The 25,240-nt window shown below is 39.5% G+C and overlaps 1 protein-coding gene across 3 annotated transcripts in view; it reads right to left on the bottom strand.

Moving 5' to 3' along the window:
* The window catches only part of grm8a (glutamate receptor, metabotropic 8a), a 262,109-nt gene that overhangs the window by 150,481 nt on the left and 86,388 nt on the right, over positions 1 to 25,240 (bottom strand). For all 3 annotated transcript variants that reach the window (XM_072672832.1, XM_072672833.1, XM_072672834.1), the window contains exon 3: positions 14,905 to 15,121. In XM_072672832.1, coding sequence (XP_072528933.1) covers positions 14,905 to 15,121 — 217 coding nt within the window. The remainder of the gene's footprint in view (positions 1 to 14,904; positions 15,122 to 25,240) is intronic.

The following is a 25,240-nucleotide window of genomic DNA, read 5'->3' as shown; positions in this document are numbered from 1 at the left end:
GGTGAGAAGGCAACAACTGTTGGTGCAATTATTAGAAAATGGAATAAATGCAAAATAACGGATAATCTCCCTCGGTCTGGGGCGCCATGCAAGATCTCACCTCGTGGAGCATCAATGATCTTGAGGAAGGTGAGGAATGAGCCCAGAATTACACGGCAGGACCTGGTCAATGACCTGAATAGAGCTGGGACCACAGTCTCAAAGAAAACAATCAGTAACACTCTACGCCGTCAACGATTAAAATCCTGCAGTGCACGCAAGGTGCCCTTCCTCAAGCCAACGCATGTCAAAGCCCGTCTGAAGTTTGCAAATGACCATCTGAATGATCCAGAGGAGGAATGGGAGAAGGTCATGTGGTCTGATGAGACAAAAATAGAACTTTTTGGTTTAAACTCCACTCGTCATGTTTGGAGGAAGAAGAATGATGAGTACAACCCCAAGAACACCATCCCAACCGTGAAGCATGGCGGTGAAAACATTATTCTTTGGGGATGCTTTTCTGCAAAGGGGACAGGACGACTGCACCGTATTGTGGGAAGGATGGATGGGGCCATGTATCGTGAGATTTTGGCCAACAACCTCCTTCCCTCAGTAAGAGCACTGAAGATGGGTCGTGGCTGGGTCTTCCAGCATGATAACGACCCAAAACACACAGCCAGGGCAACTAAAGAGTGGCTCCGTAGGAAACATCTTAAGGTCCTGGAGTGGCCTAGCCAGTCTCCAGACCTGAATCCAATAGAAAATCTTTGGAGGGAGCTTAAAGTCCGTGTGGCCCAGCGACAGCCACGAAACCTGAAGGCTCTGGAGGAGATCTGTATGGAGGAGTGGGCCAAAATCCCTGCTGCAGTGTGTGCAAACCTTGTCAAGAACTACAGGAAACGTCTCATCTCTGTAATTGCAAACAAAGGTTTCTGTACCAAATATGAAGTTTCTTTTTCTGGTGTATCAAATACTTATTTCCCACAATAAAATGGAAATTAATTATTTAAAAATCATACAATGTATTTTTCTGGATTTTTGTTTTAGATTCCATCACTCACAGTTGAAGAGTACCTATGATAAAAATTACAGTCTTCTACATGCTTTGCAAGTGGGAAAACCTGAAAAATCAGCAGTGTATCAAATACTTGTTCTCCCCACTGTATGGTACATAGCCAGACACCAGATTCTGGCAGCGATCCTGAGAAATGTCTGTAGGGTTCAAGACAGGTGACATCTCTTACCAGGACAGTCTTCCAGGATATATTGTGGATTTTGGGATCACTGTCCTGTTAAAAGGTTCAGTGATGCCCAAGCTTCAGCTTCCTCACAGAAGGTGTGACGTTTTCCCATGATACTTGATTGAATCCATTTTGCCTTCCTCAAGCAGGTTTCTTAGATAAAGCAAATCAGCCCTAGAGCATCACTGAGCCACCGCCATGCTTCACTGTAGGCAGGGTGTTCTACTCCATGGAAGAGAATCCCAAAACCTCTGTGGCTTACTTATATGATTTTAAGCAGATTGGAGACGCCTTTTCTTGTGCTTTTGGGTCAGTAGAGGTGTACGGGCATAAAGACCTTCAGTGCTTAGTATGTGCCTCACTCTTGACTTATTTGTCATATTTCTAACATGCAGTCAAACGTCCTAGTCGGTCCAGGTATTTGATGTGTTTCATCTTAAGCACAACCGATGAAACGAATAAAGCTCTTGATTTGCCACTTGATTTGCAAATATGTGCTCTTATGGGAGATTCTTTTTGGGGGGCTGAATAATTCTGAAACTGCAGTATACATTAAAACTAGCATTTTGTGTTATTGTTGGAGAGTCAAGCCTAAGTTTTCAACAACCTCAAAATGTCATCACAGGACCACCGTTCACAGCATCTGCCATCAAAGTTGGATTTTTATGGGAGGTGGGCAAGGATAAAAACCCTTGCTGTAAAAACAAAACAAACAAAATGAACATCAGGGTAAGACTAAAGTTTGCCAGAGAACATCTGGACCAAGAACAGGATTTCTGGAACAATTTGCTTTGTACAGTGCTGTGGCCTTGCCCCGATATCCAGAAATTCCAAATTGATTTTAAGGCTCTACAATCTTCGATAATCTACTCTGAGATCTGATTTCTACTGAACATCGTAGGTCACATCAGTTGAACGTGGACCTGAGTGCACTATGGGTACTAAATGGACTTAACTATAATGGCAAATGTTGATAATGAAACTTATCAGACACTCTTCTCTGGTTCAACAGCAGCAGCAGCTCTGTATAATTAAAAATATGGAGACCCTAAAGCTTGGTTTATACATGGCGCATTGCAACTGGGGGTGAAAAATTACATCAAAAATGTTGTTAGTCTAGCACATTGTTGCGGTATGTAGTCATGCACCCCCAAACTTAGTGCTTACCTGCACGCCTCATACAGCTGAAACGTCACCTAAAGCTAATAGCTAAAAAAGGTTATTTGGTCCTGGGTATACTGGGCAATTCCTAATCTGATCATATGTTTCATACTATCACACTAATCACTTGTTGCTGTCCTAGTATCAAAATCGCCAGAGGGAAAAAAGATTGCAAAGAACATCACTTCCAGCTTGAGACAGAAGAAAACCCTGTTAATTGGGAACAAATGTTGTGCTTGATGTTTTTCGGGGTAGCACTCCCTTTTGCTTTTGCGAGATGATGATGAATAGCGGCAGAGTGTACCCTTGATCTCACAGCCGCATAATCAAGGACAAGCATCTCAGCAGCTAAAACCACCCAGGGGAGCACTCTGACAGTTAAGGATATCCCTCGTACGGCATGGTGATAAGCTCCAACTCCATCACTCATAAATCAGAATACTGCCTTTTTTCTCATCATAAAAGCTTTCAGGATGCAAAGCTATGGGAGCCGACAAAGACAGAAAGAGACAACAGCAGTAATGCCTCGTCACTTGAATTTTCAAACAGAGCTGACGGCTCAGGCTGTGAATGTGTTGCCTGAAATGGCACAGCTCAGATGGAAGGCTGCTATAGTTGTACAGGTGCAGCTGTGCTTTTGACACTAAAAAGAGCAGCAGTAATATCAAACAGAAGGGGAAACAAGAGGTGAAATGGAGTCGTGGAGATCAGTTTAGGCTCATTTTCCAGTTCTCAACCAGTTAAGCTTGCCAATTTGCGTCAAACAAAATCAAACATAAATAAACTTAAAAATAAATTGGTGTGCAGTTTCACAATAATTGTGGCCAAAAGCCCATTCCAAGCAGTAATGCAGACAACCATAAGAGATTTGAACTCACGGTCAGAGGGAGGTCTCTGAACAAAAGTTGCAGTGATTGGGACCAATCATTGTAAGAAGGAGGTTTTATAACAAGTAACACAATGATTAGGACCAATCAAATTGGAGAGGGGGGACTCTCTGAACAAATGGTGTAGTGATTAGAACCAATCACAGTAAGAAGGAGGTGGGCGAACAAATTACACAGTCATTCAGACCAATCATAGTCATGTAGAGGTCTTGGAATAAATTAGGCCTAACTTGTTTTGCTTTCAAAAACATTTATTCAAAATACTGGTGCCTTACTGGTGCAAATTTTACATACCTTTTACAGCGATAACATTTTATTCATAACAAACAAGATTAGCTTCTTGTAGCTACTAATTGGAAATTCAAAAATTGACACACCAAAAGTCATATAATTAATAAAATCAGTACATAAAATCACAAAATCCATTACCATCTAATAATGTTGTCCCTAAATGTAGTGTTTTCACTAAAATCCTCCCCAAAAGGGCCACATATGTTAAAATTACAGAAAGTAAATCATGTATGGGCTTTAACCTGATTATGATTAGGAATTACACTAACCTGATTATGAATACAGTGATATTTAATTTTTCAACTACTGTAAATTCCAGCTAAAGTCCACTATTACTGCAGTGGTGGTTGTTCCAGGGCCAGTAAAAAAAACACTGTGACATTATGCAAATTCCTCTCTTAATCCGCAGTGCCTTACAGGAGAAGATGAAGCTGGTGCTGCTGCTTCTCTGGAGTAATCAGAGAAATGCCGACTGCCTGTGGCGCAAGACTCCCAGTCGCAAAATAATAACAAGCTTCAATTAATGAGCAGTGTGGCCCTAGCTTGGCCTGCAATGGTTTGCTCAGATTTTTTTTAAAACTGAGCCCTGTGGGAACTCTGAGCTCTGGCCTATGGTGGTGCAGTTTCATTGACATGTAACTGATTCACAGCCAGGTTTAGTGGTACAAGCCCATTCAAGCAGGGTCATAGGCAACCATGTCCCTAGGCTCTGACTGTTGCTTACTAGTCCTCCAAAATGGAGATGTCAACATGTATCAGGGCATTATGATGCATCAGGCTGAAGGGGATTCAAATGTACTGATTTTCACTGTAAAATAAAGTAATTTGTTCTTAATAATCAAATATCAGATTTGTTTGGGTGATTTCCACACAGTGTCATCCTTCCCCTCAATCTGGCCATTACAAATTTCCATTTACAGGTTTGGGATGACCTCTGTCATATGTTTCCATGATTGGGGTTTAGGATTAGGTTGTACATTTAAGTTCCATTGCAATTAATAGACATTTAGGTACCAACCACATTGATAAAACGTTTTGAGTGTTAACCTTTTAAAGGTTTAAAGAACGTTTAATTTTTATTTAAGACTAAATCAAAATTTGGAACATTTAAATTGAAGAAATAAGCTTTGATTTATTTGTATTATTTTAAAACATTTTACAATGAAAATTATTATATAGTACGTTATCGGCACAAATGATTTTTGTTGCCTTTATTTCATAGTGTAGCAACACATATTGATAAAGTTTCAGTTTTATGTGGAATTATCTTTTGAATGTAGAGACAGTTCATGGTTTGTCAATTTCATAAAACATGAACTCTCATCATTCAACTATGCCAAGATAAATAAAAAATGCTTAAAACTGCAGGGTTATCAATTGACTTCTAATTCCTAGTGGATATTTCTTTACAGTGTAATGTTCTAACTGATTATTATCATCCCAATTCTAATATTAAATAAAAAAATAACATTCTCAGGATACTTTGAAAGTATACATTCAAAACTGTTTTTATTGGCTATTTTACAATTCATAAATAAATCATACCAGAATCAAACTGTGGTGACATTTAAATCATCATGTACTGAACAATTTTCTAAACGATACAAGTTATTGTGAATTATTGAAATTATTGTGAAGTCAGAGATTTACATCCCCAGTGGACAGTGAGAAAGACAAAGCGACCAGCAGAGATTGCAGAAAGAGAAAACAACACATAGAGAATTAAGTTATGTAGTGTATTCATCAGCAGCCACACAGTATGCTGAGGAATCACAGGGAATGGAGACTCAGCTGTCATCACTGTGGCCACAGAAAGCAGAACAGTGTCAGACAAACGAAGCTGCTGGTCCACTGCTGGACCTACAAGAGAACCGCATGCCCATCTTTCTTTTATGGATTCTGCTCCATCTACAGTGCCATAATTCTTCTCACACCCAAACATTGTAACATGGAGAGAGTGTATTGCGTAAAAGGAAGCAGAAGAAGGTCCTCTTCAGCCTGGCATGACAACTGTCACCCTACTTGGATTCTGGGAAAAGAAGCCAATGTGATTCTAACACGACAAGCTGTAGTATGATGTCAGGCCTCATTATTAGGTCCACAGAGTGACTGGGGAAGAAGATGTCGTCAGCACTGGCAACTCCGTACCAGCGCAGTAAGCTGCCACATTCTTGCCATGCTAGCGCTCAGGCAGCCCAGCTCGACTCTCTAGCCAACACAGAGACAGTCAGGTCACAGCCATATCATTTCCACTGTCTATTCATCGCAGTTTTACATCATTCCCACACCCACACAATTATTTTTTATATGCACCTGCGCTTATTATTTTTATCCCAAATTATGCTCTGCAGTAATCTGATTTTATACATAGCTCCTCTTTTCAGGGGACCATAATGTTTGGAACAAAGGGCTTCACAGGTGTTTGCGATTACTCAGGTGTGTTTAATTGCTAAATTATATTTCATTGATTAGTATAGATAAATAACCCTTCCTGCATGTAGTCTAGGCTTTTGGTCACCTTTGGAGTTTGCTTGTGAATATGAAGACCCTGCACCAATAAAAGTCAGGTTAACCACCGTACCCCTCTAAAGCCTTCAGACATCAGCTGATAACCGAAGAATTCTCACCAAAATGAAAGCGATTCTGACTGATCCAGAAACACTGTTCAGGAGGCAGCTGTCAGAGGCTATGTTACGGAGGGGACTTTACAGTCAAGCTGGAAAGGATGTATCACATTACAGACAATAGATAGATACAATAGATTGAGTTCATTTTAATTTCGCGTAAGTATGCACACCCTTTAAAGACACCCAAAAGTGAGCTGAGGTGCATTTTGTTTTTACTGATACTGCTTAAAATCTGCTACAATTTAATTGGAGCCCACCTGTGGTAAATGTATTTGATTGGACATGATTGGGATTGCCAACACCTGCCTATATAAGGTCCCACAGTTGACAGTGCATGTCAGAGCCAACTAGAAACCATGGGGTTAAAGGAATTATCTGCAGGCCTCAGAGAGAGGATTGTGTCAAGGCCTAGATCTGGAGAAGGGTAGACTAAACATGCTGCAGATTTACAGGTCCTAAAGAGCACAGTAGTCACCATCATTCGTAAAAGGGAGATGGAAGAATTTTTGAGAAGATCAACCATCCAGGCAGCACTTGGGGGCTGCGTCCAGAAACCTCAAAAGTTACTGCTTCTTTCTACCGATCCTCCTCCTCTCCTCCGTGACCCGGAAACTAATTTTGTGGCGCCATCTTGCCGTCTGTCCAAATACCGAAGGAGATGAAAAGAGCCGCTTAAAATTTCCCTCGAAGCGGCTTCCAGTGGAGAAGACATGAGAGTGTCCTACCCAGGAAGTCTTTTAAAGATTTTAGAGTGACATCACTGCGTGCACGCCCAGTGAGCACGGAAAAATGAAGAAGCCAACACACGTCATAAATGTATATATTAACTAGGATCCTTATCTAATACAATGAACAGTAAAGCAATAATATAAATGTAGAGTTTAGATAAAATAACACGCTTCCCTGCTTATTTGACACCTGGCTTATATAGCTATTGGAACTAAGCTTAAATGTTCTTTATGCAGTTAACACAACCACAAGTACTGTATGTTCAGTAAAACTTTAATGGCCCTATCTCTAACAAGTTGTTATCATGTTTTATATATTTTATATATTTAATTTTTTTTTTTATATCATTATATTAAGATTATACTATATCTCTGCAAAGAGCAGGAGTGTAATTCACAATTAATGCAGTTAAATGGACAGAAGTGTCATATATGTGCTGTGATTGGCTGGGCAGTGCTAGGGGTGTGCTGAAAGCGAGTGCTGTGATTGGCTCAGTTCATCAGTAGTCAACATCATATCTAAAAGGGATCAGCTGTCCAATTTCCCCAATTACTGCTCCTTCTCTCCATTCCTCCTGCTCCTTTCCTTGACTCCTCCACCTTCTTCCGGGGTAGGAGAGGAGGAGCAAAAGTTTCTGGACGCATCCCAAGCCTTTATGGTATAGATGGGAGCCTCTCCTTAGTAAAAGGCACATGACAGCCCGCTTGGAGCCAAACGTCAAATCTGGAGGAAACCAGGCACTGCTCATCATCTGGCTAATGCCATCCCTACAGTGAAGCATGGAGGTGGCAGTATCCTTATATGGGGATGTTTTTCAGAAGCAGGACCAGGATGCCTAGTCCTGATAGAGGAAAAGATGAATGTAGCTAAGTACACCTAGAAGTAAACCTTCTCTAGAGCGCTCTGGAACTCAGACTGGGGTGAAGGTTTACCTTTCAACATGACAACGGCCCGATATACACAGCCAAGAGAACAAATATGTGGCTTTAGAGAAGGTCTGTGTAAGTCCTTGAGTGGTCCAGCCAGAGCCCAGACCTGAATCCAATTGAACATCTGTGGAAGAAGTTAAAAGTGGCTGTGTACCGACACTCCCCATCCAACCTGACAGAGCTTGCAAGAATATGCCAAGAAGAATGGGCAACAATGTCCTGAAACAAGTGTGCCAAGCTCATAGCTTCTTTCCCAAAACACCCTGGAGCTGTAATTGCTGCCAAAGGTGCATCAACCAAGTAGGCTAAGTGTATGTACATTTATGTAAACCCTAAATAACCTATTTTTGTCAATAAAATAAAATTGCATATTTTCTAAAAAACTGTTTTCACTTCATAACTATAGTGGATTGTGTGTAAAAAAAACACAATCTATTGTAGAATAAGTTGTATTAACATGCCAGATGCTGTGATTGGCTGTGAAAGTGCCTAAATCAACTAGGCATAAATTTTTAAATATGCTCTTTTTTTTGGTAGATTACAAAAAAACTAATTTAAAACAGGTTTTGCAGCTTATACCATGTTTGAGTGGTGTCGGAACTGGAAAAAAATACCATTTGTAAAACTTGTAAATTGCACTCCATTGTTATTTAAATAGCCATCAAAGTGGTATTAAGACATAGGAAACTCTGTATTTCAAGAGGATACAGGAGTTCATAAGATGTGACACATACAGTGACCTTTTCCATATGTTTTTGTATTTTTTTACCCAATTTTAGGTGAGTCAATTAACCCACCCACTTACTAGGACTCCCAACACTAGGAGGGTTACATGTGAAGTCTTTTTGAACTGCCGCCAATGCAGCATCACTAGACAGCCAACACGCTTGGAAGGAAAAGCCGGGTCCTCAGCTCTGATACATCAGCCAACAGTCGCCTGTGCCACAAGGCACATTCCCAATGGGAGTGCCATCTACCCACCCAGAGAGAACATGGGCAAATGTGCTTACTCCGACTCCTGCTGCTGATGGCGAAGAAGCATGATCCGACATTTGAACTCATAATCCTCAACACAGTGAAAGCGTCTTGGCTGAGTAATATTAAATTAATTGTGTTTGTGAACGACTCAATGTTTCATTTAAGACTAAAACATCCACTAGATGATAAGGGGTCAACGCATATAACAAGAAAAGGAACTGTCCTCAGACGCATAGTTCTTCCCATCAAAGCAATTTGAAAATGAGACGAGGATTATAACAGTTTCTTCCATTAGCAGAGACCAGAACAAGGGCCCCATTGTTGCATATCGACTCTTCATTTGCCTGTTGTGTGACATTACTTTAGTGGCTAATTGGATGCTTGTTAAATCCTTTGTCTCTCAGCTATAATCCACATCTCACGAAAGGCTTGAACATGTGTCTGCCTTGCTGCAATCGAACGAACAAAAGGAAGCTCTCTTGCTATCTGAATGGGAAGAGGAAAGTGAGATAAAAACAGATGTGGCCTTTCTGATATGCATTCTTCCTCTCTCAAGCTCTTTGTTCACCCTTTTTTCCTATCTCTTCTAAACTCTTTGTGTTCTTTGATATACCTTGTAGGTCAATCATTTGTTCCAGAATCGGCATGTATGCCACTGCTCTGGAAAATCACCTGTGCATATGTCCACACTGCGGCTGTTTGTATTACATGATGCGATAAACACACAAGTCGGGAGGGCAACCGAGTGCATGCCATCACTGCTTGCCATCACGGCTCGTGAATTTTAAAGAGGTCTTTAAACCGTCAAAACAGCTGGATATTTGTGTTGCTGGAGGAGCAGGAGTCTGAGTCGTAATATGAATTCCATCATCACAGCAAGGGAGGACGTATTAACCTTTAGAACTCACTGTTGTTGCCTATCAATAACAAAATACATGGTGTAATTTGATATTAATTATTTTTTAAACGAGTGCACATGAAACAGCAACACTGTGGAAAGTGCAGATTCCAAACCTTAAATTCATGCTAAATGCGTGCTTTTAAACAGATATGTAGACATTTTATATCTTTAATGTTATGTTAATAATGTTATTTTAATGATAATTGAATTGTTATTTTATTGTTTTTGGTCTAGTCTTGTTTGTGGAAAGAAGATACATATTTTTTGCCATGCTTATCATATGTTGACATCAGTGTAGATTTGAGTCTGTTGTGAATTTAAATATAATTTTATAGTAAATCATGTAATTATTTTAAATTAGTATAGTAATCAGCAATTTTGGGCTCCATGAAAAGATATTACACTCAGCCCCTCAACTCAAACGATTTAGCCAAAATACTTAATTAATAAGTTGTTTAGGACCCCAAGAATCATCCTAACTTTCCTATGTTGCCTCTGATAGGAATTACACTATATATCTTCTGTACAGGATCTAAGGGTTAACCCTGTAAATGGAACACCTTGAGATTGGGAATCTCTAGAATGGGAAATTTGCGGTATAAAAAGTAAACCTGAAAAATCAGCAGGAAGCAGAATTTAAAGGAGTGTTTCCAACATCTTTTAGAACCCATGACATGAAGAAGCTGTACATTTAAAGGGGAAAAAAGGAACTTAATTTCATGAAAAGAACACCTTGCCAACTGCGAAGAACAAAGGTGGCTCTATCATGTTTTGAGGTTGTGTGGCCAGCAGTGGCATTGGCAATACAGCAAAGGTGGAGAGAAGAATAAATTTCACCAAATCAAAACCTGGATGAACATTCTTAATTATCTGTAAAAATGGCTGAAGATGAAAACAGTATAGTTTCTACAATAGTATAATAGCTTCAACAATAGGATAGCGATACACAACATACTGAAGAGACACAAACTAAAGCGTCTGAAATTAAATTCACATGTTGAATAGGGATCAGCAAATTATAGGGTCTCACCTCACCCTTGTATCAAAGCTGCTTTTTTGTGGATAGACCTTAAACAGGCTGTGCATGTAAGGACATCTATTACATAATTTCATTATTAATTATATTTACATCCTATTTGTGCTCTATCCTGACAAATTGAAACTATTTTCCACTTGTTTAGATTTTTAGACAACATGGCAAACATATAATCCTGAAGCCAGAACTAGCCCACAAAATGTTATAATCCAGCCGGCCAAATAAATTTGGAATGCCTTATCTTCAGAGATGTTAGCTAGCACACTCATACTTTTCATGAGTAGGGACATATTGGGTTATTTTTTTATTCTGACAGAGCTGAAAGTTTCAGGCGGTTAGTAGCCCAGTTATAAGCCAGAGAAAGCTGTCAGCTGCTTTTCCACTTCTACACCAAAATGTCCTAATGACATAATTTTCAATTAGCAGGTCAAAAACTTCATGCCTTTTTTCAAGTAAGGCAGTGTCGTGTTTTCCAATAAAAGTTGATCCAGCCTTCTTCACACTGGGTTGAATGTAATATGGCCTATTACCTCAAAAGGGATTGCCACCCTTGATGTAAAGGATGTTTCTTGTGTACAAAACCAGAATTGTATTTACTATTCTGACTATTAACATTCTGACAATATTTTGAGCTAATTGTTGTTGCATAATCTGCAAATGAGACTAGAGCTGGGAGGCAGGAAGAGTGTGGCACATGACATTAATATGCTGGAGTGAGGCACTGATCGCTCCTGGTTGTTTGCAAACATCTGTGTTCAACCAATGTAACTATATTAGACACCACAATTAATACAATGCCTGTTCTTCACAATGCACATCTCCATGATGCACATTGTCAGAGTCTTGCATTGCTCATGTAAGGAAGATTTTTTGACCCTCTATCATCTGTAGCAATACTTTGTTCAAGTTTACTATAATGTGGATGCGATTCCCTGTAGTTTGGAAATAATAGAAATAATAGAAAACCTGCTAACTCTAAAAACACTTATAACAGGAGTCAATGGGAAGTCACTTCAGAGATTAAGAGAGAGTATTCCTTCCTACAAAGAGCAAGAAAGGGAGAGTTAAGCCACGGAGGACCTATGAGCAAATCTTAATTTTAAGGAAATCTTAAAGCTAATTATTCACATGGCTCTAACTTAATCGCTGAAACTATAAAACTAATTGTAGTTAAGCTTTCTTCCATGTGAGACTGAACACCCACAATAGCCCAGGCTTGCCTAATCACAAAGGAAGGCTTCTGTCTTTACCTGTCCTATCCATGCACTCTCTCACTCCCTTACTGATAATCGGGTGCTCCAGAAAGCATGCAGCCTTCTCATTCTGTGTTGAAGCTACGGTTAATATTCCGTGCAGGGATGATGATGTGACTGGGCTGTTTAAAATGCTAGGTGGGCTGATGTTCCATTCCCCGGGGATGTTGTCTTTCACGCTGTTAAGTGGCCAACAGGAGGCTCGCTTTCAGGGACAAACCCTCCCTCCCCTATCATCACCAACACCACCCCCAACATTTCACCCTCTCCAACATCAGCAGAGCTAAGACGAAACAGCTGAACACTCACTCTCACAATAGCACAGCAGAGTATTCAGACAGATCAAAAAAGGACATCAACAGCAGAAACAACAAAAGCAAGCACATACAGAACCCTGCTGTCAATGCACAGAGCAGACATGGGAGGGAGAGTGTGACAACAGTAGTCAGCACATAGAAAACCATAAATGGATACACAAGACAAGTCAAAATACCAGATCGCTATCAACTGGTTTAATTAATGAGATGATTTTGGTCATGTGAGGAAGCCCATATTTGATATCACACATCACACATCTTCTAGTACTGCAATACTGGATTGGAATTAAGCCCATCCTGCAAAACATCTTGTCCTTAATACATTCAGAGATTATTTATCCCATTTAAGCCATTAAAATCTGTGCATATCCATGCTGGGTATAGCAAATTTGATTGATATACTGTACCAAAAAAGTGGTGAGAGAACATCAAGGCAAGATGATACATTACTATTTAGCAACTGCTTTTATAGCTATCATTAAGGCTCAATGGTTTACCAACCTAGATTTGATTGTTTACCCAATATTAAGCTGCTAGTAAAATATAAAATTTTTAAAAGGGGAAACTGCATAATGTGTGGCATGTGGCAGACACCACACTCCACCCAGAACTCCAACCAGTTCATGCTGTACCAATATTCACCCCTAAGGACAACTTCTTATCTGTAAAGTCCAGCTCAAACCAGCTAGTTTTGGATGGTCTAAGCTGGTCTTTAAGATGGTTGAAAAGCTGGTCATGCACACCAAAACATGCCCTATGCTTGTAAGCTAGCAGGTTAGCTAGCACAGTGTATGTTGCATTTGATTTTGATCAAACTTGCTGGTCTAGCTTGGTCAGGTTGATCATGCGTGTAGACTAGTTATACTATCAAACAAATGCTTGGTCAAAAGCTAAGCTGATTAAAAGAAGTCATGATAGATAAGAGCACCTACTAAATGCAATACAATGTATGCTTGTTCACCTGGCAGCCTAACATTGAATGGACACAAACAAATAAAGCTGGTTAAACAACTAAACCTTAGCATGGATAATTAGTAGTAGTAGTAGTAGTAGTAGTAGTAGTAACAACTATAAGTAGCTGTAGAGAAAACTTCTAACTTTTAATGGATTACGTTGCCTTGATATTTTAAACACTTTGAGCACTTATTGACAATGTACTGGGTAACATCATTACCATCCAGAGAGGTGTTTGCCTCCATGCCCAACAACACACTGTACCAGAAGTATTTTTTTTCTAATACAGCTGTAATATGACTAAAATGTAAGCTGCTCTAGATGAGAGCAGCCCACATGTAAATTGAAAATGTAAGAGGATGTGGAATTCAGAACTGCTTTGCTTTGTCCCCTACAGTAACATTTTGATTGATTTGGACTTAGCATTTTCAAATTATAATACTTTTCTATAAGTATATTTGAGAAGGCATTCATGTACTGTTTCTGTTAAACATGTACTGCTTAAAGCTCCAAAACCTCAGGCAGAGTTTTTTTTTTTTGGTATGCAGTGGTCTGTACCTACCAAAAGTGGTCCAAGATAAGACAGCCGGTGAACCGGTAACAGTGACATGGGCACCTAAGGCTCACTGATGTGATCCATGAAGGTCCCACTTGTGGAGTCCAAGCCTCAAATGGCAGATTTCAAAACTGATGTGTGAAGTATATTTAAAGGCACTGGTTTTCTCAGCATTGAGAAATCATGCAGTTATCCCTTTCAGATTAAGAAAATAAAAACATATTTAAAGCAATGTTATGTAGCTACTTACCCTAAAATAACAGCTTCAAAATTGTTGTTATGTAGTAACTACATTTTGGGAGAAGAACCATGCCCTGTACTCCACCTACTCATTTCTTAGATGTCATATATCCTCTCATTCCCCCTTTACTTCCGAGACAAACAACTTTGCACCCACCCCATCTCCAGCCTAAATGCTCTCGCAATGAGTTCGCTCCCCCGTATTAGCAATTCTAGGATGTGGCCCACAGTAGCGAATTAATAGCTCTGTATCCTAGCTTGTCCAGAAATGTGTAGAGCATGTCCTTTAGGAGTGGGCTCAAAGCATGGATCAAACTTTTTGACTCTAGGGGGGAGCAAGAAAAAAACAATTACTGCCTTACTGCTGCTTTAACTTACCCATCTCTGTTAATAATGTGATCTAATTTTTATAGAATGTGTATTTTGTTTATGACACAAATTATCTTTTTACACAAATGAATAATAAGCTTTTGCTGATTTAAATTATATACTGGATGTTTTCTGTTGACAGTGCAACCAAAAACAGCAGCAGTATTGTACATTTTTATGCAGTGATAGAAAATTTTGTAGAACACAGAAAGCTCAAATTAAACACGCTGATACATTTTACTATGAACAGCATGAGCATGCACATGTCCTAATTACCCTGGGGCAGATGTAAACCATCTAACGACCACATCATTAAATGTATACTCAGCACGATGTGAGGTTTGATAGGCTTAGACCTGGGCTAAAGACTGAAGACTACATTACAAGGCCGACACAGCTACTTTTTGCCTCAGTATTTAAGAGCTAACTCAGCAGCACAACACAAGGGAAACTCACCTATCTCTCTAGATATCTGAATGAAAGCCTCTACACCACTTTCGCCATAGTTGCCCTCGGAGGCCAGCGTGGACACGTAGTTCCAGCCCATGGCCGTGACAATATCCAGCATGGCCTGGGCCTGGTAGGAGTCTGGAGGCACCACACGTGAAAAGAAGTCATAGCGGGTGTTGTCGCTCAGCTCCGGAGCCGTGGATGCATAGCTGATCTGAGGGATCTGTGGAAGAGACAAAGGAAGAGTAAGAGAGAGTTAAGGCTTACCAATTTAAGGTGTTCTACATCAAGGCCAGACTGGACAGGCTGATTATACCAGCCAATATTGAGGGAACACAGGAATCTGCTAAACTCCTGCTAATGAAGAACTGAATTAGTGGCTTGTTTTACATTGTAACCTTTGCCCTTGCCTGCAACAGTGATGTTAGGTTTTGCATTTGTAAGGTATTTAGGTTCTTTCTGAAGTAAACCTCAGAAACAAACAATAGAAAAGATAGAAAAAGAAAAATGTTAGTCCTAAAAAAAAAGAAAATGAGACTCTTTCCAACAACTGTCCATGAACGTGCAGACCGCCAACACAAAAAATCAAACTTCACTCTCATTTTAGATCCTTTTACTGTGACAAGATGACTCAAATGGTATATAGACCTGGTATATAAACTGGTGGTGTTCTCAGATCAATGGACTGACCACACCAGAGTCCAGACCTTAAGATCAGTGAAGTGAAACAGAAAATGTTCCACCTTCTGAATGTGAGTCTGAGAGCTGTATAAAGGTAACAACTGAAGTATAAAATAAAAATATAAAGAAACGTATTACATATAAAATGATCCTAGTGGACATTATGTGGTCATTTTTAGGCCCTGAAAATTATCGTACCGCTTGGGTTCTAGTCCCACAGAGATGAACAGAATGAGAGTGAAGGAACAATTTGATCATGTCACAGATGGTCAAGGTGATTACAGCAGTACAATAGGACTGGCTCAGAGCAAACATCTGAGACCTAGAAACTGACATGTTGAGTGAGCTAGAGGGCAGACGCACCTGTCACCTAGAAGTCTGGATAATGGAGTTGGGGACATTTGTCTGATGGATTGATTTCTCTAAGGGGAGTGGCCAGTCTTGACGCTCAGGAGCTCCGGGTTGAAGCATTAGTATTCTAATAGAGGACAGATTTCTCACACTCAGTTCACGTCTTGCAAGGCAGACATCCGTAAATCCAGACAGCCCCACACAGCCCAGTCATCTGCTATGCTGTTTATTTTGTCTACATGCAACAATAGTGCATGTCTCCAGTCAGGCTCATCCTCGCTGTTATGCACAGTCTAAACCCACCTGCCTGGGCTAGATTTATGAGTGATGATGTCAAGCACAAGTCTGACACTGAAAAATGTATTACATTTAAACTGTTCACTTGAGTGAGTAGTGAAATTGAAAACTAAGCATTTGACAGACTAATGGAGAAAATACAGATAAGAATATCTGCCTTTTTGCAGTACATTTTAGTTGTAGCTTTGCCATAGACAGACTTAGAGATAACTTTGTTGTTTTTCAGTGCCTTGCAAAAAATATATTCTTTTAATAAAACTGTGGGTGAACTTTAGCCAAGCACATTTCACTGGGCTAGGTTTACAACTACGGAAACTTCCAAAACTTTACTTAGTCGGCTGTAATTCATGAATAATGCATATTAAGGGTATAAAGAAATAAGAAAGACAACAAGAGGTCAAGATATGCACGCAAATCCAAATCACACTTTCTTCTACTACTCAATATATCCAAATAGACGACTATCCATTAGAGTTTTAAAAGGTCATGTCCCAGGAAAATGAGGTCATGATGCTCATAACACATACTTTGGGTGGTCTGATCGAGCTATGTTATTCACAGCATTTCAGAGGCAAAGACTGACAAGAACTAAAAAACATGAACTCCAGTTTTGAAAATCACTATAAACCACAGATCACATACAGTCCTCAGTTGTCACAGGCATGGTGGTATAATTTTATATTCAGCTGAATATGTATTAAATCCAAATGAACTCCAAACTAAATATAAATATAAATTATCTATTGTCTCAACTCATACATGTGACCTGATACATCACTTAATGAAAACAACACATTGCCAACTTTTCAGCATGGGGTGAATGTATTATACCAGTGGCACAGGGAACATTGCAAGACGGGATTCCACTAAACTTTAAGACATTCTGGAAAGGAATGCAATGCAGTCAGTCAAGAACCCGAAGCTCAGAATCAGGGTCAGCAAATGAAACATACCCTAAAATCCATCAAGAACTACTTCAGTAAATACAAACTAAAGCTTTTGGAATGACCCTCACAGAAGGGGTGAGCAAAATGATGATATTTCCTCAAATCGTGATAAATTTTGTTGCTGTGATACACAATGTGCATTTATGTGTATATCGTCGGTATCATCAATACCTAAAAAACACTCAACAACTGCACAATTACAGTGTAATTAGTCCTGTTTAACTGGATGAGGTAGATCACTGTACACTGCAAGTATGAGGGAGTATTTGACTAGCACTCTTAAAATCTGCAGATACTGGTAAATTTAGTTTGAATGACCGAATATAGAGATGAATGTTATTGTGAAAATATCTTTAAATATTGCAATAACCTTTTATACCATATTGCCCAGTCCTACCTGTGAGTAAATTCGAAACATGCTGTGCATCACGACAACCCGAGAATATTGCAAAACTAAAAGTGTTCTATAAGCAACAGAAGGTGAACATTGCTAAAATAATACAAACAAATAAGACTATCTTCTAGATGGCTCCAACAACTGTTAACATTTCTAACAGTGAATGGGGAAAAAACTAAGTGACATTGTGCATCATCTTGAAACAGCCAATAGAGTGGAATTCACCTTTCTATGTCAACATTATCAATTGTGAGAAGGCATTCGACAGCATGGACTTCACGCACTTCACTTTGGGAGCACCGTTGACAAATGGGGGCACAGGCGCCAATATTATTTTCAAGGCAAGGGCAGCTTTCCATCAGATGAACGACATCAGGGGATCCACAGATATGACAACCAACATCAAGATCAGGGCTTTCAATAGCATTGTGAAGCCGGTCTTATTATATAGTGCTGAGACCATGAAAAGATGCCAGGTATTCACTAACACCTGCCTTAGACGAATTCTTCAGATTCACTGACCAGGCAGAATCAGCAATGCAAGGCAGTATGCAGCACCACCAGGCAAACACCTCACCTTGGAACCCACAGGGGGAAAGGTAGAGGGGTCCCCCAAGACATAGGACAGGCCACACCTGTGTACAGCTGCATTTGTTGGCAACCTATGTCCCAGACAGGGTCTACAGAAAACAAGTGGTATTAGAACATACATTAAATAAAAAATAAATGAATTCATTTTGAAGGATCTAAATACCTGAAGATGATCTGTTGATGCATTACCTACATTAAGTAGAGTTAGTAGTGTTACTGTTCAATAAATATTAACAACCTCAAACGAAAATCATACAGTGATTTACAGGTTATGAACTGAAAATAAGGTGAAAATAAATAAATAAATATATTATAATGATATTGGACTGGGACCTGATGAGTGAATTTAGATAGAGAAAGTTGGGTCAGTAAATCTACAGTGTAGAATATACATTTTTGTTTCCATAGCTATATTGTCTGAAATTGGGACATCACTAACAAGAAACAATATTACTGATATCAACCCCAAACCGCATATCTACTTCCAAAGAGTAAACTGCTTCTTTAATACAGGAACATGGTTATAATAGACATCTTTCAAGTCATTTGTCTGTATTTTTATATTATCATGGCAATTTGCCAGTAGTTTTGCGAATCCTTATAAATGAGTGTAACCTTATAATAAGATGACCTAAGCTTCCATACTGGCTAAATGTGATTCGGATAGCTAGGGGGAAAATCTTTTGTGAGATTAGGAAGAAAAAAAACATATGACTTGATGGGCAGCCAGTCACACAGAAAGAGACTGACAGTCTCTTTTTCACCTAATGCAGACCCACATCTGTCCCAGCTCACAATACAGTTACATCAATTTATTGCTTTTGACTGCTTATTTCGAGTGTATTAAGAGCTCAGGTAGAGCAAAAAGACAGAACATCAGCTGGTTTTCAATAGCCATATTGTAAAACTGTCACATGGCACCCACATAGTTCTAAGGTTATATGTGTTAAAAAGCATTAATGCACGACTGAGCTACAGAATCGACCACATCCACACCACTTTCAATTTGGCACCCCAAAAATCAATTAGTAAGGCAGATGAGTCAAAAATTAACACTGTCACCTGTTCTATTAGGTACCATTCCTACGCTAGGAGGCAGATAAGCTTTTGGAAATTAGATATCTAATTGAATAACCACAGGTCAGCATGTCCTAATAGGGTCTGGTGATAAATACCTCCTTAATCAAAATGCACAACTATTATTAGCATAAGAGCTGTCCACTGTAAATGAGTGGTCCAGCCACAAATGGTAATAATAATGTTACTGTTCATAACAGAGAATAGCCACCAATATGCACTATGCAAATGAAGCTGCCAGGCCATTTGAGTATGACTCTTCCTAAAGCAATGTATTTCTTATGACATATAAAATGCTTCTAAACCAATATGAAGATATTGACACAAATCCACACAAATCAAATAATTAAGGAATACTAGGATGGGATATCGGCGCCGATACAAACAAAATTTGCCAGATCGAGTATCAGGTAATTATGCTGATCCATGAGACCAATCCATTCACTGCATCAAAATACCACACTGCAAGTTTTCTAGGCTTCATAACTTAGGATCAGAGAAACATACAGACATAATCCACATCTTATAGCAAACTAGCTTGACTTACCCAATTTAGCCACCAACAATTGACTCTCAGTGAGTAATCCAGCCCAGAGACAACTGCCTGCTCTGTTTATTTAAGAGGGTTAGGGTTAGAGTTAAGTGTAACCCTAGGGCCAAGCGGGGGATCTCTGACACACATAAAGGTACACATCAAGGCAGACACGACTGAACACAGTTTTGAGTCCCAAAATAAAAAATTGCCCAAAATAACCCTAACCCTAACTCAACAATTGGGGTATTCCTTCCTCCCATTTTTTTGCTCTTCTAAATCAGTCCCATCTTTTAGGTTCTGATTTGGCATGTGTTTACAACAGCGTCCATCAAACAGTACTCAGTCACACAACACTGCGCATTCAAAAGTTTCCTTTCTTTTGATGTATCGTGTGGAGTTAACTAGGGCTTGCATTACTTCAAAGTGTGTGCAGTCAATTGCTCTCAGGCATGGCAGTATACTGTGCTTTTGCTAAGGTTGATGAGAAGATCCTTCACTTTGGGTTGTCTACTGCATTGTTTCTAAAAAAAAAAAACGTAGTTTTTGCCCTTCTAACTAAAACGCAATCATTGTAATGTGGATATAGCCTCTCTCTTTCTCTCTCTCTCTCTCTCTCTCTCTCTCTCTCTCTCTCTCTCTCTCTCTTTCTCTCTCTCTCTCTCTCTCTCTCTCTCTCCACACACACACACACACACACACACACACACACATTTGAATTATGGTACATATAAGTGGGTGTGCAAACATTGTCCCAGGGTAATGGAGCTGTCCAGCTGTAAGCTGCTAATAGATGGGGTTCCAACTGTGTTAATTAACCTATCAAAACACCTGCACTGCATTCCAGCTGTATTGGGCAATGGCCAGAGCCTTGAGTGTGCACATGTATTTTATGTACACAATATGGGAATTGAAATTAGAAACAATTTAATTATATAAATGTTAATTGGGGAATCAGCCCACTAAAGGAACACTTAAGTGTGCTAAACTAGTTACTGAAGTCTACATCGATTTCACAAAGTTCACTGTTCACACAGGAATAGAGCTCTGGAGACTGTCGTTCATCATCAGTATCAGAACAAGTCTTGGGTCTAAACTCTTTGTTTGTAGAGAAATTACATTTTCAGAAATCAATGTTATCGTACACTGTGGTACACATCAATTTCCTAATGCTGATAAGCTTAAATCAAATTGAGGAAATCCATTGCCTTAAAAACAGGTTAAACTTTGTTCAACAAACAACCTTTAATTGATGGTAATTAAAGCACTAACCATTTTGTTAGAACAAGCTAAATACATTGGGTTAGAATTACTAGTCTTAATATTTTAATGAAACCTTTTCAGTGTGTTTATTTTTAAATCTCAATTTATGTGAATAATGTCTCTTAATCCAAAAATATTAATTGACTAACATGGTTGGGTAGTTATGTAATATCAAATATCAAAATATAAAAAAACAGAACAAAAACAGATTACAGTGACTGTAAATCATTACAGTGAAACGTATGTACATTTATAAAGTAGGGTGGATTACATTACAGCCTAAAAAGAATCACTACTCAAATAATTGAGTGAGGGTGTGTTTGTGAGATGCCACTGTTGATGAGGTTCAATGGGAGTTTTAATTTACAAGGAGCAGCCGGACTCTGGAAAAGAGATGAGAGAGGCTGAAAGAAAAAGGAAGGAGGGATGATGAAACAGAGAAAGAGCTTCTGAGGAGATGGGAGTGGAAGCACAGATTTCTGGAGATGGAAAGATAGAATGAGGAAGAAAAGATGGCAAAGGAACTAGAAGAGAATCCAGGAAATGGAGACACAGATGTGTGAAGAGAGAAAAAAGGCAGAGACTCAAAAGCTGAAGAAAGGTGCAGCGAAAGAGGAAAAAAAGATGAATGAAAACTGGTGAAGGAAAAAATAAAGAAGGAACAGCAGAAGAAAGAGAGACAAGAGGAAGAGAGCAAAAGAGAAAAAGGGAGAGAAGAAAAACAAGGAAAGGAGCGACAGGATGGGAAAGGAGAAGCAAATGCTAAGAGTGGGAGGAGCAACGAGAGAGAGAGAAGAGGGTGATGGAGGAAAAGGAAAGAGAGAGGAGAGACTGAGAAAGATGGAGAGAAAGCTGGAGGAAATTACATGAGAGATGGAGAAGGACAGAAAGAAGAGTGAACTTAAGAGAAGAGAGAACACTGGAGGGATGTGTAGATAAAGCTGGAGAAAGAGAAAGAAAATAGAAATATGAAAGATGAGGAAGAATAGAATGAGCAAGGACAGGAGATAAAGGAGAACAATGGGGTAATGGAAGGTGAGGGAGGAGGACAATTAGAGAAGGAACAGAGGGACGCCACCTGCTGGGAAAGGATGGAACTCATAGCATAGCAGGCTAAAAATTGAGGGATGGAGAAAGGAGAGACTGAGACAGAATAGAAAAATGAGGAACACATAGAGATGGAGAGGGGGGGTGAGGAAATGAAAGAAACAAAGAGAAAAAGAGACAGAGGGAGGCAGAAAAGCCAGAGAGAAAGAGAAAGAGAGGGAGAGAGATTGAGAGAAGGAAGACAGAGGAAAGACAGATGAAGTTAGAAGAGAAATGGAGAAAGAGAAAGAAGGGTCAGAGAAAAAGAAACAGAGAGCTTTGACCAGACAGGCGGAAAGAGAAGAAGAGCTAGATTGAATGAGCTGGAGGAGTGGAAGAAAAGGAAGCGGTGGAAAGAGGACACATGGAGTGACATCAAAAAGAGATGAGAAAGAGAGAGCTGGAGGTGAAGAAGATAAAGGAGGTGAGGGTGCAGCATATGGAAAAAGAAGAGAAGAGAATGAATGAAAGAAAAAGAGCTAATGCTAGAATGTTTGCTCCGGGGGATCATCTTTCAGTCAGACCAGGAAGATGGGCGTAGGGGCTTCCGAGGAAAAAGGGGGAACCTGAAGGACTCATCAAGCAGCGACAAAGAGCAGGCTAAACTGAGACTTAGCTGGCCTGTTTCCCCAAACAGAGAACCTCTAGTCATCTCTGTAGAGCCCTTTCACCCTCTCCCAGAGATGTCTCAACCTTCTGACACCTCCACTACAGAGAGCAGGGTGGGTGCTGAAAACAGTGCTGGGCTGGAGGAAGCTGTTCTACATCCTGATGCTTTCATTAAGCCACAATTAGAAGAAGGGACTCTCAGTGAAGCATAGGGACAGACTTCCCACAGACAGACTTATGTCACACAACCTTCTGAGACGGTGGACAAGGCCAGCCACAGTAATGGAACTGTGAAAATGGCTGAATCCAAGAAAACAAGTGTTAAGTGTTGGTTAGATGAAAGAGAAGTATCAGCAATCCACAAAGAGGAGGAACATCAGGAGGGTGGAGAAACATGGACATAAGCTTTGCAGTAAGCCCTGTTTTAATAATTTAGGTATAAAATACACCACCCAGACAACATGCAGTGCATAGGCAGCAGATTTTAATGTGTTTAGCTATTTATTTGTTACAAATAATGTGTGTAGTTTGGATGGGCAATAGAAAACAGCATCTCTTCTAAAATGAGGCTCAGTATCTTACTTTATTGTTGTTAATTTGTCAGCTTGGCTAGAGTGTTATACCAAGATACTATAAAACACAGCTTTTGTTTTGAAACATTGTTGTTCTAATGCTCCAAAAATCTGCCAGTGGAAACATTACCATATTAACATAAGGCATCCAAGAAAGAGAGAGAGACAGATGTGATACATCCATTGACATTCGTTGTTGACTTACATTTGTCCTTAAAAAGATGTTTACACATCTGACCAAAATGTGAACACTACAATAGTGACTTTACATTACAGACAACTCTAGCAAAATAAACTTTTTTAAGTCCTGAAAAGACACATTAAAAACTATACATGCCCAGAAAGTCTTGCTAGTCTTATTCACATCTGATGAATGTCTTCATGCTCAATCACCTTATTCTTGCAAATCCAAATCTGGATTCTGTGAAATAAGTCATTAAGTCAAACTTTAGTAAGCGAAATAGGAAAGTTAAACAGTCTTTAGGTCAGAATCTCCTTGATGGGCTTTAAATGAGCTCAAGAATCACTGGGACAGATGATCGTAAGACAGATGTGCCTTTAAAAAGAGGGAACTAAGCTCCTGTTTAACTTTCAACTCTTCCCCTCAAAACAGGACTGCCTGAGGCAGACTAACTTATCTTTGTGACCACGTACGAGCAGAGGAAAAGAAAGAGGCTGCAAAAGAAGGAGAGGAGGAATCCACTGGAGACCAGATTGAATGGGTGGAGGGAGAAAAGAGCTGTGAAAAAAAAACAGAGAAGAAAGCTAAGAAGGAGAAGAATTAAGATCAAGAGGGGAATGCGGTTGGAGAAAAATACTAAGCGGAATGAGTAATTAGTATGTACATTGAGGTAGTAGACTATAATAGGTTAATACTACTACTACTACTACTACTACTAATAATAATAATAATAATAATAATAAATGTTATTTATTGGCACCTTTCATGTCACCTTACATCCCAAAAATTAATAAAACATACAATAAACAAATAAGAACATTCATAACTGCAACATTACCATAAAGCATTAATATAATTACCAAATTAAAAGCAATTTGAGTTAATAAGCAAACTTAAAAAGATGTGGTTTAAGAGCAGCAATCCAATCCAATTCACAGAAATGAGAAGGAAGTATGTTATAAATTTTGGATGCAGCATAGGCAAAAGGCTCTGACACCCACTATACTAAGATTAAAGGCTGGTAGTACCAAAAACCCTGCAAGCGAAGACCGCAAAGGATGAGCAAGAGTATAGAGCTGAAGAAGGTCTGTACGATAGGCAGGAAAGAGATTATTAAGAGCCTTAAATGACAATTATAATATTTTTTAATAAATCTATAGTGATACAGGGAGCCACAGGGAGTAACTGATTCAGCAAAGGTGTAAAATGCTCAGACCTTGGAATGTGTAATAATCCAGGCTGCAGAGTTCTGAATGAACCAATGTTGTTGAATACGTTTGTTAGGAATGTTTTGTGAGGATTGCACTGTGTATGTAGCCAGTGCATTGACCAAGACGTCTGTGAATTGTTGTGTATCTTCAGCAGTAACCCCACAGTTCTCTGCACCTCCTCTAGCAGTAACACCACTGTTCTCAGTGCCTTCAGCTGTAACACCACAGTTCTCTGCACCTCCTCTAGCAGTAACACCACTGTTCTCAGTGCCTTCAGCAGTAACACCATAGTTCTCAGAACTTTCTCCAGCAGTAACCCCACAGTTCTCAGCAAGTCCTTTAGCAGTAACAGCACTGTTGGCCGTACCTCCAGCAATAATACCACTGTTGACAGTACCTCCAGCAGTAACCCCACAATTCTCAGCACCTTCTTCAGCCGTAACTGCTTTGACCTCTTTACTTGTAGCAATAACCCCAATTCTCAGCACCTCCTCCAGCAGTTACACCACAGTTCTTAGCACCTCTGGCAGTAACACTGCAGTTCTAA

This window comes from Salminus brasiliensis, chromosome 2 (assembly GCF_030463535.1).
Source record: "Salminus brasiliensis chromosome 2, fSalBra1.hap2, whole genome shotgun sequence".
Classification (NCBI taxonomy): Eukaryota; Metazoa; Chordata; class Actinopteri; order Characiformes; family Bryconidae; genus Salminus; species Salminus brasiliensis.
This window is presented reverse-complemented; position numbering and strand designations above follow the sequence as displayed.